The 13287-nt window shown below is 52.9% G+C and overlaps 1 protein-coding gene across 3 annotated transcripts in view; it reads right to left on the minus strand.

The window, feature by feature from the left end:
* The window catches only part of PDE1B (phosphodiesterase 1B), a 29315-nt gene that overhangs the window by 3677 nt on the left and 12351 nt on the right, over positions 1 to 13287 (minus strand). For 2 of the 3 annotated variants that reach the window (XM_045296359.1, XM_004716900.3), the window contains exons 3-12: positions 7238 to 7351; positions 6130 to 6312; positions 5869 to 5935; positions 5182 to 5298; positions 2701 to 2841; positions 2074 to 2174; positions 1840 to 1965; positions 1619 to 1720; positions 476 to 596; positions 86 to 167 (exon numbers count right to left, since the gene is read on the minus strand). In XM_045296359.1, the coding sequence (XP_045152294.1) occupies positions 86 to 167; positions 476 to 596; positions 1619 to 1720; positions 1840 to 1965; positions 2074 to 2174; positions 2701 to 2841; positions 5182 to 5298; positions 5869 to 5935; positions 6130 to 6312; positions 7238 to 7351 (1154 nt within the window). Of the gene's footprint in view, positions 1 to 85; positions 168 to 475; positions 597 to 1618; positions 1721 to 1839; positions 1966 to 2073; positions 2175 to 2700; positions 2842 to 5181; positions 5299 to 5868; positions 5936 to 6129; positions 6313 to 7237; positions 7352 to 12567; positions 12884 to 13287 lie in introns of those variants that run through there. The other variant, XM_004716901.3, reaches the window with a different exon arrangement.

The raw sequence follows: 13287 nt of genomic DNA on the forward strand, positions 1-13287 counted from the left end.
CCTAGCCCAGGGGTTCCTGATGGCTTGGGGCATTCGAGGAGGGCAGGCAGGACTCTTTCCCCTCCCTGCTGGAAAGGGCACTCACCAATCTGGGACTGTGCCACCAGAGTGGAAGTACGATCACAGAGCGGAGAAAAGGGCAGGCCCAGCTCTGCCTCCTTGTCACCCTGGGGGAGAAGGGGACAGGGCAGCAAAGCTCCAGAGGACCCGTCAGACCAGCCAGGTCTGGGGCCGAGCTGAGGGGGTGGGAGTTGTTGGCGGAAGAGAGAGGGATTTCTGAGCCTTTCATGGGGGAACTAAGTGATACACAAATGACATGCAAATTTGGCAGCGACAGCTAAGCTTGTAGGATAATGAGATTTTTATCCAGTGGTTTGGGGATCTGGTCTGAAGCTGCGGGTGGCTGAATTAAAGTGGAGAACACTTGAGAGAAAAGAGGCCCTGTGGGCAAGGGGAGACAAAGACGCCATGCTACCTGGCGGAAGAACTCCTCCATGAGAGCCTTGGTCCAGCGGCTGTGCACTGCCCACTGCTTAGTTGGGTGGCTGATGTCCGCAGCGTGGAGCAGTAGAGACAGGGCCTTGGGCTTGTCGATCCTGGTTGGGGCAGGTGACAAAACAGGGGAGACTGGTCTTTTAGGCAAAGACGTAACTCCCCACCTCCCTTCCCCACACAAACACAGTTTCCCAAACTTTGAATGCTCTCTGATGCTACACACACACACCCACACACCCAGAGGGCACCTCCAATAGATGTACACACACAGGAGGCAGCACAGCTTAATGGCGGAAAGCCCAGACTCTTAGAAACACAGGGCGCCGACCAGAATCCCCAGTGTACCTAGTGCGCACGAGCTGTGTGACAACGATCAAGTTGCTTGAGCTCTCTGTACGCCCATGCCCTCAATCCTAGACTGGAAATAAAGAACAAAATCTACCCCGCGGAATTCTTTCAGAAGTTCTTAGAAGCCTGTCTGACACACAGCAAGCGCTCAGTAGATGTCTGTAATTATTATTATAAATGTGATTATGAATATGCCAACAGTGACATGCTCGAACACTGCACACCCTCCCCCCCACAAGATACCATACACAGGGATCAACGCACACCTTCAGGACACACACAGCCAGCACTTACACACATGTATACACTCCTACCTACTTTTAAGCAATGGTCTGTCATTAGGGCAATTGTCCCTTAATTTCTCTTGACTCATATAATTCTCTCAATAGCCCTACTGAAGTAGAAACGCGTGGCACGCTGCTATAGGGGAAGGTATATTATTTTGACTATTTCCCAGGCAAGGCAACTGGGGTGCAGAAAGGTTTCATGACTCTCCCAACCTTCCAGAGAAAGTCTGTCCTGAATTTAGGGTGCAAACCCAACTTAAACCCCTAGTCCAAAGTACGCTCCGCACAGTGGCTGCCTGGACTGTGCATAAGCCCAAGACAATCACACACACACACACCACACCACACACTGACACAGAGAGCACTCGGGCTCCTGCAACCAAGAAAGTCCAAGCAAAGCCCTGGCAGGCCAGTCAGCATATGCATGCCCCTAGTCCGTGCACAGCCTCCCTCCGACCTGGTCCCAGTCCCAGTCCAGCCGGGTCTACCTCTCCAGTTGCTGCAAGGCTGTCTTCATGGACTTCACTTGCTGGAAATGGCAGGACATGTCTGTGGCCAGTACCATCTCGATGACCAGGGCACGCAGCTCTCTGAGTGGACAGAATCAGAGACGGGATCACCCCCCCAGCCCTGAAACACGGCTGAAACGGAAACAAAGGGTTGGGGTGCAGGGGTCTCTTAGGGATGTCCGACCCTGGCTTCTACTCACACAAATTCATCCCTGGTGAGGTTGATGAAAATGTTCATCTCGTCATCCTGCATCATTCGGAAAACGGAGCTGATGTGGTGGTTCTCCAGCACCGAGCGGTCGTTGTACAGGATGGCACACTCTGACCTGCAGAGCCAGAGGCTGTTGTGCTCAGCCTCTCGTAAGGGGGCACTCTAGAAACCACGCCACCACCTCCACGTGGCCCCCCCTTGCTCCTGCCACATCCCCACTCACTTGGTCTGGATGTGGAAGCTGTTGGTAGTGCCCGTGTGCTCATAGTCATGGATGGCGGCAGCAAAGATGATGGCCAAGACCTCAATCTCTGACAGGCAGTGCTGGGGGAAAGGATGGGATGAGGGCCGGCTGCCACTCGACCAGTCACTTCCCCACCCAGGGAAGCCCAGTCAGCTCGTGCCTTCTCTTCTGCGGCACCAACTCCCAGGACCAATGCAGTCAGCGCTCTGTGTCCCTGGAATGGCCACACACTCGCCTCTATTCCAACCTGGGACATTCCCCCTACATCCCAACACACAGCCCCGGTACTGCCCAGGCATATAGGATTCCTGGGGAATCCTCTGCGGAGCCCTGGCAATGTAGTGGGTTACACATTGGGCAACTCAGGGGCAGTCAGGACGGACTCAATGGCAGTAAGTTGTGTGTGTGTGTGTGTGGGGGGGGGGGTGTTTCTTTTTGTTTTAAGTTAGGGAATCCTCTAGAATTGAATCAACTCAACTTGACCCTAAACTTTAGGTGGCCAAAAAGAACTGCCAAGAGAATGATGAGAAAGGAACTACAGCCTAGTTACCTCCGTTCTACAACCATAAGATCTTGAATCCCAACAGCGATCCCCAGGGCACCTACCACCATCCCTGTGCGGAGCAAGAAGCAGTGGACGGTCTGGGTTACGTCAGCTGCATGGATCTGGTTGTGATAAGGATTCTTGTACTTCCCATAGCCCGTCTCCAAGGCTTCCAGGAAACTCATCAGAAACACAGTGGGAATCTGCAGGAGGAGGGCGGAAGTGGCGGTGGATCCAGAGGCGGCAGGAATGGCAGGGGGCTGCTGAGTCCCCGCAGTGGTCAGCAGCGGCCGGTGCACAGGCCCCGCGTGCTCGTGAATCTGCGCTCCTGTCCTGGCGCTCATATCCTGCCCACCGTGTGACCTTGGGAAAGTCACGTGCCTCCTGGCGCCTCAGATACGGAATTTGCAGAATGAGGATGATACCACCTACCTTGAATGTAATGAGATAAGTACAAGGCACTTATTAGTAAGTGCTCTCTAAAGAGTCGCTATAATTATTATTTCCCCGGAGGATTTTAAGGAAAGGAAAGCTTCCCTTCTACCTTCCTTCCAACCACCCCAGCCTACTCCCAAACCCAATTCCATGGGAGAGGGACTCAGGATTAGATGACCTGCTGAGGCCCTTTCCAACTAGACTCCTCTGAGAAGCCTTCAAGGACCACCTTCCCTCCACATGCGCGTACGCATGCGCACACGCCCTGCAAGCACCACAGCCCAGAGCTGTGCTCAGCTACTCTCAATGCTGTGCCGGGCTCTGCTTTCTCTGTGTCCCTGAGCGTGTCCGCTTCCTTCAAGAGACTCAAGGCTCCCAGAGGGCAGGGCTGGTCTCTTCACCTGTCCCTGGTCTCCCAAGGCTGGGATGGACTGAGTCAGGGCTTGGGTGGGGGGGGGGGCGCATCTGTAGAAAGGAGGGGTAGAAAACACGGGAAAGGCTCCAGGCATCTATCAGACCCTCACGTTCCCCCACCCCTGGAGGGCTGTGCCCCAAATTCAGGGAATTTTAAAGGACTGTTTCCATAACAACTGCCCTTGCTTTTGTGTTGCCATGGCATCCCTGAAAGGAAGGGGAGGGGGGAGCAGGGGAGGGACTAGATGCCCAGGAAGCGAATGTGGCACTTGACAAGGTCTCTACCACCAGAGAAAATTAAATCAATAAGCCACCCCTCTCTCTTTAAGTGCCTTGGAGCGAGGTAGACAGGCTAGGTCAACCCCAGCCCCACATAGCCAGCGACCCCTGGGGTACCCAAGCCTAGTCCTGGGTAGGAGAGTAATGTTCAGAAGAAGCTGGGATCTTGACTATCACTGGTAAGCAGTTAGAAGAAACAGGCGTTGGGGAGAGTCTTAGGAAAAAGAAGATGGTGCTGTGCTCCTCCTGAAGAGGGCGGGACTGTTGGGAACAGAAGGACACTGCAGAAGGGCAGGCGCCAGGAAGACGCTAAGGAAAAGCCGGACTGAGCATCTCAGGAAGTTTGGGAGACCCTGGAGAGGGGTGGAAAAGAGAGGAGTCGGGGAGCAGAGAAGGCCACACATGATGCTGCCTGTTATGCTCAAGGGGACGCAGCCTTCCAAAGCCCATCCGGGCGGAGACGCTCCACCTGACCCTTCTAGAGTGTCCTCAGGATGCAGGGGTCTTCCACCCTTCACCACCACCATCTCCTGCCCGGCCCCACCTGAATGTGAACTTCCCCTCCCCTTCCAAAGGTGCTTCCGTGTAGAAGTGTTTTTTCCTGCCCCCCAGTCCCAAAAGATGCACCCTTTCTAGCACAGGATCAGGAGGGAAATTTAATCCCATATGCCTCTTCCTCCTGGCTGGCCAAACTGCAGAGCAAGTGGAGTTCACACACCCTCAAACAGCCCCACCCTCGGCCTGCCAGGAGCGGCTCCCTCTCTATAGCAGTCCTTGGACAGAGACCAGAGCTGCGGGAATGGGAGGAAGTGGCCAGTTTTGGGTTTTTCCCCTGAGCAGAGCTCCTGGGAAAACAAATTGAGAGACTCTAGTCCCAAAGGGCCCCAGCTGACAGCATTTGCACCGCGGAGCCTCTTTCCACAGGCAGGAGGCAGGGCAGCCGAAGGGGAACTGCACGGCACCTTGGAGAGGACAAGTTAGGGAAGGAAAACTGGGGGTGCCAGCCGACTCCCAGGCTAGATGGCTTTGGACCCAGAATGGTCCCCTCACAAGCGGGAAATAAAGTCAGAGGCAGGCTAGACTTAGAGAAGAGGGTTCCTTCCCTGATGGGGCTTGAGGGAAAAGGTCTATACTGCGGTGGTTCTCAACCTTCCTCATACCACGACCCTTTCATACAGTTCCTCATGTTGTGGTGACCCCCTCCAACCATAACATTATTTTTGTTGCTACTTCATCACTGTAAGTTTGCTACTGTTATGAATGGGGCGACCCCCGTGAAAGGATCGTTTGACCCCCAAAGGAGTCGAGACCCACAAGTTGAGAACCACTGGTCGACTGCATCTACTTGGTTGAAAGCTTTCAGAAGAGTAACAGGAGGCTGCTGCCGGGACATCGGAGGCAGGCCGAGGCCTCACCTTGAAACGACTGATTAGACTGTGCCGAGTCAGCAGCTCAAAAACAATGGTCCTCAGGGCGTGGTCATCCGCTGCCCGGTTCAAGGAGAAGACATCAAAGCACCAGAGATCCAGGTTCTGTGGAGAAACAACAGATGAAGCCGGGAGGTTCTCAGGAGGGGCTTCTCAGCAGCAGGAAGGGTTGAAATGAGCCTCCCAGGCAAAATCCCCAATAAGTCCAGAGTCACGTGGAAAGCAGACAAACAAAGAAGTGAGCTATTGGGTCTCTTTTATCCTCGGTGATCTCTCAGCCCGGAAGAGACAAGGAACACACAGGTTTCCTCTCAAGCAGGCAAAAGTAGTTTGAGAAACATGGGCACGATGGCTAACCGGGGAGGGCAAACCCCCTGCTTGAGAGAATCTGGAAGTCCCAAGGTGCCTCTCAGTAGCATAGTGGTTAAGCATTGGGCTGTGATCTGTAAGGTCAGCAGTTCTAAACCACCAACAGCTCGGCTGGAAAAGATGGGGCTTTCTACTCCTACGCACACTTAACAATCTCAGAAACTCACAGGGGCGGTTCACATCTGCCCTATGAGGTGGATAATAAGTCAACATCGACTTGATGGCAAAGAGTTTGGGTTTGGGTTGGAATGTCCCAATGGCTACCCATTCCCCCAACCTTCTCTTTCCCCCCAAACCAGGGGTCACCTTGAGACAGTGGAGGACCGCCGTGGAATGAGTGGGGCCCACAGACGTGTACGTTCTCCGGAACATCCTAAGGAAAGAAAAGACAGAGAGGTCCAGATGTGAAGGTTTGAGGAGGGAAGGTCTGGCCAGGAAGCAGTGTAGGGACAAGCCAAGGGTGTGTGGATCGATCCTTCAAGGGGAGGTCCTGAGAGCCCCGTGTGGCTGGGAAAGAGGAGCCCAACTGAGGCAGAGAGAGCCGAACGGAACGTGGGAGAGCCTCACCGCTCCACGAAGATCCCGGCCTGCACCGCATGCACGATGCTTCGGAACTTGGGCTTCTCCTCCGCTCGACGCCCTTTCGCCCGGGCTTGCTGGGTGAAGGTGGAGGCCAGCCAGTCCCGCACCTCGGAAGGCACAGCGTCTGAACGCAGCTCCTGCAGCTCATCCTCCGTGTCCAAGATTTGCCTGAGACCACAGAAGGGGAGTCACAAAGGAGAGAAAGCAGGTGGCCAGCCACACTGCCACCTCAGGAACTTATGCCAAGGGCCTTCTGCCTCTGCCTCCCCCTTCCTTTACTCTTGCTTAGTTTGCCTTTTTATTTCTGCTTCTCTGACACTTCCCCGGTCTCTGTGAGGTAGAGCATCCCAACTCTGGATGGGTTCAAGCGGGCAGTGGGATAGCTAGCTATCACCTGTCAAGGAGGCTGAGACAGAGCAGCACTGTCCAGGAAAAGTCCAATCTAAGCCACAGAAAGGGCTGTCAATGTTCCTATAGCTTCATCACGAAGTAAAAACAAACAGATGAGATTCCTATTCAACCCATCTCAAGTATGGCCGTTTCTACGTGAGACCAATACCAACTGTATTAATGAAATTACGCTTCAAAAACTAGTGTGTCAATGGATGGATTGCGATAAGAGTTGTACGAGCCCCCAAGAAAATAATTTAAATTTTAAAAAAGAAGACATACATACAGAAAAAAACCCCGAGCGTGTATTTCACATACCCATGTCAATTGGCTAAGCACAGTTCAAATGCTTAATTGCCCTGTGCGGTTGACAGCTCCCCCTGTTGGCAGAACAGCTGTGGCGGGCTCCCTGAGTGTGCCAGGGAGAAGGCTGGGACTAGGTGAGCATCCAGGTCCCTTCCAGCTCCGGCTTCCGGCTCTCTGAGGGTCTCTATCTCTGCATCTCTGTTGGTCCCTCTGCTTGACTAGCTCTGCCATCGTTTCTACCTACAGCCCTTTATAGCTGCTCCGCCCCACTGTCTTTCTTCCTGCCTCTGTCCCTGCCACCAGCATTCCTTATCGCTGGCTTTCGGTCTTCCTTGGTGTTTCTGGATCACTGCGTCTGCCCGCTATCTTCCCCCATCTCCGGCGTCACCACGCTCACCGAGTCTCATCTATGTAGACGGCCTCCAGCAGAGAAGCTGTGTATTCCAGGTTCTTCTTCAGCTCCTCGATGTTGACCTCCCCATTCTCCAGCTGCTTCACCATGTAGCGCAGCCTGTGGGGGAGCAGACAGGGATCTCCCGCTTAGTTAGGCCCTGCTGCCTCATCGTGACACCAGAAGCCCCCTCACTAGGGTGCATGTTGCAGTGACAGTCCGTCTTCCATAAACAATGAATAATTCTAACAAAAATAACAGCGGCTAATGTGTTTGTGGCCGGGTTATTGCCAGTGCCTGAGGTATTCAGCTTACCGCTCCCCAAAACGTAATCCCCGGCTTTTCCTGACTCTACTGTCCTCACCCACCATCTGATCCCTCAACCCCTCCCCTTGTCAGTGTTTCCTGCAAACTCTTGGTTAAACTGCCCAGGCCCAGCAGCATTAGGCAGACACAAGCCTCAGAGGTGGTATGCTGAGGATGATCTGTGTCTTTGTCTGCAATAACAAGCTAAAAGTGATGTCTCCCTTGAGAGAGGGTGTGGGGAACCACAGCAACCACAATAAACCCCAAGATTCTTTCCCTAGTCATAGAGGTGACAGGGAGGTATATGTCCCCAGTCCCCGCTGTCCCTGCCAGGGACAGCAAAGACACAGAACAAAGACCATTCTGAATGCTCTCACCCAGCCTCAGTCCATCCAGGCAGAGCTAATGGATTAGGATTCCAGAATCCATCAGCCAGGACAAAGCAGAATTAACCCCTGCCTTCCCAGGCCCGCAGCTATAGCACCTGTCCCCTGCCTCGGCCCCAGCCAGCCACGGCTTTCTCCAAAGAGAAAGTGGTCAGGGTGGAGCCAAGGAGATGGGAAGGTTCTCATTTCCTGGAGGCTTTCTCTGCTGGAAAGGGCAGGCCCCTCATATTTTGCACTTGTGAATTCTAGGGGTTGCTGATTAACCCACAGGCTTCTTAGAAGTCTAGCCAGTCTAGCCTAGACCATCATAGAGCAAGCAAAACTCTTTGACACTAAATGCTGATTTTTTTTTAAGTCAAGTATATCCCTCTCTCTCAGCTCCTTCTCCCAGCCCCACCCCACTTCTAAGACCAAGACGGGGTGAAATGGTGGCCATCACAATTCCTCACAAAGAGGGGCTTCAGAAACCCTAGGTCACCCATGAGTCAGGGAGGAGAAGAGAATGAGTCAGGGACCAGAAGCTGAAATTAGCATCAATTCCGGGGAAGCTGGGGGAGGAAGAACAATGGCATTCCTGAACAGAAGCTGCTCTAGAATCCCGGGGTCTTAGCAGCTCAGGAATCACGGGATGCCCAAAATAGCCGACCCCCAACTACCACCACCAAGCTTCACAGGTCACCTCTCACCTCTAGGCCTGGATACAAACATGGGGGAAGGGAGGGGGGAAGCCAGGAAAGTGAGAGAAGTTGGAAGAATAGATGGCAGGCCCCTCTGTGGGCTCTCTTCCAATCTCAAGCGTAGCCTTGCTACTGCCGTGTCTCCGAGTGGAGGCAGCGGGTCGTTGGACAAGGAGGAGAATGTGAACAGGAAGTTTTTAATCAAGTGCGGCCCCAGCTCAGGCTTCACCAGGACAGAGGAGAGAGGGTGGACAACATAAAAGGATTTCCTAGCCCACCCAGAGATCACAAAGCAAAGAGGTTATGTTCTCCCTTCCAAGCTCAGACGTAAGCATGGGCTCCCCTCTCCTGACTTAGATACTTCAGAGAGGGGCCAGCGAATGTGGGGACACCACCGCAGAAGAAAGGCGGGCCTCAAAGGCAGCCCCTAATCCAATCACTCCTTCCCCACCCCACCCCCATGCCCAAGCAAGACCTAATCTTCGAACTCATTCCCCACTTTGAGGTCAAGACTGATCAGTTTTATTCTCACCCCACAGCTTGAAACGCACATCCCCAAATGCACAGGCTCCCAAAGTGAACAGCCAAGCCCACGGTGTTCATCTGCATGTGTTCCCAGAATCTCCAACAAAGCTGCCAGCTCTACATTTTAAAAAGCTACTGCTCCTACATTATCTCATGTTATCCTCACCACAGGGCCCGGGGAAGGCGGGAGAGAGGCGGGAAGGAATTGCTACACCCATTTCCAAGGCCAAACCCAAGCTTCAGGAGTATCTATGGACGATGTACTGAGCACCAACACCGAGGAGGAAGGCATCCTATGCCCAAACTTCTCCCCTTTCGTGCCATGAGCCCTTAAGTAAGCACTAACTACTCAGGGCGTATCGGACTGTGGCCCATAGGCCACCAGCATCAGAATCACATGTGATAAAGATACAGAGCGTTGAAGATACAGATTCTACACCCACCACACCTTCTAAGCCAAAACACCTGAGGGTCTGCCTAGGGCTCTGCCTTCTTAGCAAATGTCCCAGATGATTTGTATGCACTTGAAAGTCAACCATGATTGTAAAGCCTCATTTTCTTTATCTGTAAAATACACAGATGATCATTTATATGGGTTAAGGGAATTCGATGAATTAGTAATATGTGCAGAGTGTCTACCAAAGTACCTGGCATATACAGAGGGTCCCCATAAATGTGATAAGCTTCAGAATGGACTTGCCAGCACCCTGCGGGGACCACCCCACCCCCACCCCCCAGTCCATATCACAGACCTTTCTCCAGCCCTAGTCCAGATGGAGAAGTGAGTGAGTCTAGGTTAGATGCCAGTTGCCAAGGGGGGTGGGGTGGGAGGTCGATTCTGATTCAGGGTGCCCCTGTGTGTTTCAGAGTAGAACTGTGCACTCTTGGGTTTGCCCGGGTTGACTTGGGGGAAGCGGATTACCAGGTCTTTCTTCCGAGGCATCTCCAGGTGGAGTCAAACTCCAATCTTTTGATGAGCAACTGAGCATATTAACCCATTAACTGCTTGTCCTACCCACCTACCCCCAGGTTAGATAAAACTAAACGAAACAAGGTGAAGACCCCTGCTATGGAGTCAATTCTAGCTCGTGGTAACGCAGTAGGACAGAATGCAGATGCCCAACCGGGTTTCCAAGGCTTCTTTTACAGAAGCAGACTGCCAAAGTTTTCTCTCAAGGAATCGCTGGTAGGTTTGAACTGCACACCTTTCTGCTGGCAGCTAAGTACTTAACCACTGTGCTACCAGGCCTCCTCGTCTGTGAGACACTCAAACCACACTGAGTGTTCCAGCTCCTGTGATTCTATCATCTACATCGTCAGCAGCTCCTTTCTTAGATTTTTTTTTTTACCATCAAGTCAAATCCTACTCAAAGTGGTCCTACACGGGGTTTCTGCGGCTACAAATGTATGGAAGCAGGCCTCCTCGCCCTTCTCCCATGCTATAGTTTAGCTTAGGCTGCTAACCAAAAGATCTAAGATTCAAACCCATCAGCCACTCCCTCCATGGGAGAGAAATGACACTGTGTGCTCCTATAAAGATTTGCAACCTTGGAGAGTCACCGTGAGTCAGGATTGACTGATGGAGGAGGGTTTGGTCTATTTTGCTTTGTGTTTGAGTTTGAGTTTGGTTTGGTTTTTAACCTTATCTGAGTCTTATAACCACCTTATAAAGGTGGTTAAGAGCCCTGGAGGTGTAGTGGTTACCCGTTCGGCTGTGACCTGCATGGTTGGTAGTTTGAAACCATCAGCAGTTCTGGGGTGAGGGGGTGCCGGGGAGCCTGGGATTTCTACTCCTGTAAACAGTCACAGGGAGTCGCTGTGAGCCAGCACTGACATGATGGCGGCAAGTGTGGTTTGGTTTAAGTGACTTAAGGTCACACAACTTCTCAGTGGCAGTCCAGTGAGCAAGGCCTACGACCCAAACGTGTGGAGCCTAATTGAGCCCCGAGCGTGGACTAGATTGGGGTAGAACAAGCCCAGTCGTCGAATTCGCTCAGAGAGAGGCTGGAATCCAGCCCCCACAGCTTCTTCAGCATCAGTCAATCCATCCTAATGAGTTTTTGTGTAGCTGTTTGCCCACCATAGGCTGTGAGTGCCTTGTTTATCTTGGCCTCCTTACAGCCTGGCACGTAGTAAGTGCTCAGCAAATGTTCAGAAAATAAAGAAAAGGAAAATGGGAGTGTTTTTAATCCGCTGCTAGGCTATGAGCCAATTGAGATTTCTGAGCCGAGGTTTCTGAAGCCGTAACAGGGAGCCTGAGGAAGAGAAAGAGGTCGTGGGTTGACTCTGAGCACACCCTTCTTCCGAGTTCCTCTTCCTCCCCACACTCCACCTTGAGATCTTGTCCAGGAGCTCCTGTACAGCTTCTGCTGAAATCTTAACACAACACCATCCAGACACCAGAAGGAGGCCGGTGAGGAAGGAGAGAAAGATTGGTGAGCAGATTTGACAAGCGAGGAGTCCAAGAAGGGGTCAGGATTCGAGCAGCTGAAAGGACCCAAGGGCTCAGTTATCCTCCAGGAGTCCTGTAACCCCCACCCCCCTTTTGGGCCTGGCAGGAGTCTCTTATTCTAAAGTCAGGCTCTCCCCAGACCCACCTCACCGCACCTCACCCCTCAAGCTTTTTCTACAGGAAGTCCTTTCTCCCCCACAGAAGTTTAATCCAACCCACTGGCTCAGCCCTCAGAGAATCTGGGACCAGAAGGGTCATTTTCCCCAAAGAACAGGACACTCAACCTGATCCAGTCCTCCGCCAGACCTAAGGAAAACTGGAAGCTTCCTCCAACCGGCCTTCCACTCTACCCCTCTCTGCTTCACCGCCACCACTTCGTGCTCCTCTCGCTTTGGTCCCTGCACCATGGGAAATGCCTCAGATCCGGATCTCTGGCACCCCCAGCCTCTCCTAGCTCCAAGCAGCCAGCTGAAAGAGAAGTAGGAAGCCCAACACCCTAGAAGAGTTTGGCTCCCCTCCTCTTGTCCCCCAGCCCCGCTTCATTTCTTTAGATCCCCAGGTGGCTGATGTTCAGGAGATTTCCGAAGAACCTGCCAGAGCTTCCAACACCCACACTCCCAAGAAGATCACTTCAAGCCAGAGGCCTGGAAGTCAGGAAAGGAAGAGCTTTTAGGTTCTTAAAACCCCAAGAGGAGGATTCAGGGCATTGCAAGGCCCTAACCAGGCTGGGGGGTCCAAAGGAGGGAAACCATGCCGCTACCTACCAGAGGCAAGAGGAAATGAGATGGAAAGAGGGGAATGGCAGGATGGACAGGGGTGAAAACTGGAGATGTTGACCCATGGTTACACACACACACACACACACACACACACACACACACACACACGACTGTGAGGCGGTGGTCTCTCTCCTCCCCCAAACAACAACCCTTGGTGAACCCAAAAGCAACCTAACCTCTTCTTCCCTTCCCCCTCATCCCTGGCACCTACCTGAGGATGGGGCCCTGGAGGTGGCTCCTCTGCACAGGGACAGGAGCTGCCATGGAAATCAGTTTCCTACTTCAGAGGTTCAAAATGCTGGCCCTGGGCCCCCTGGGGCCAAGGGGAGTGACTCCCTCTTGGCTCCCTGACTTCCTCCTCCAGGTCCCAACAGAGCTGAGTAAATTGAGGAGAAACCTTGGGGGAAGCAAAGGAGGGGCCTAGCTGGGGAGCAAGCAAGGGGAGTCATCAGGCAAAGACCCAGCCTCCGGGAACTGGGTGAGAGGCCGAGGGGAAAGTTTTCAATCTGAATCAGACTGGAAACAAGAATCTGTTCTCAGAAGAATCCCAGAAAGGACAGAAATAGCACAGGCCAGCCCCTCTGCTCTCAGGAGGTGGGGCTCCTCTTTGGGGAGAAAGGGTTAGCAGGAAGCTTAAGGGGGGAGGGACAAAGAACTAGAATCTGTGGATGAAATCTGGAGTGAAAAGAATAGGGCCCCAAAAAGATTCCACCACCCACCCATCCCCCCCAAAAAATAAAAACCCAAACCTAGGGGTTTCCAACTCCTAACGGCCCTCAATAAGAGTTCCCGCAATTGTTAATCTGCACAACAGACAGCCTCGTCTTTCTCAGGCAGAGTGGCTGGTGGGTTTGAACCAACGACCTTGTCGTTCATCAGCCCGATGCTTATCCCATAGCACCACCAGGTCTCCTGGCAAGTGCTTCCCCCC

This window comes from Echinops telfairi, unplaced genomic scaffold (assembly GCF_000313985.2).
Source record: "Echinops telfairi isolate 266 unplaced genomic scaffold, ASM31398v2 ScPeMD7_7404;HRSCAF=8442, whole genome shotgun sequence".
Classification (NCBI taxonomy): Eukaryota; Metazoa; Chordata; class Mammalia; order Afrosoricida; family Tenrecidae; genus Echinops; species Echinops telfairi.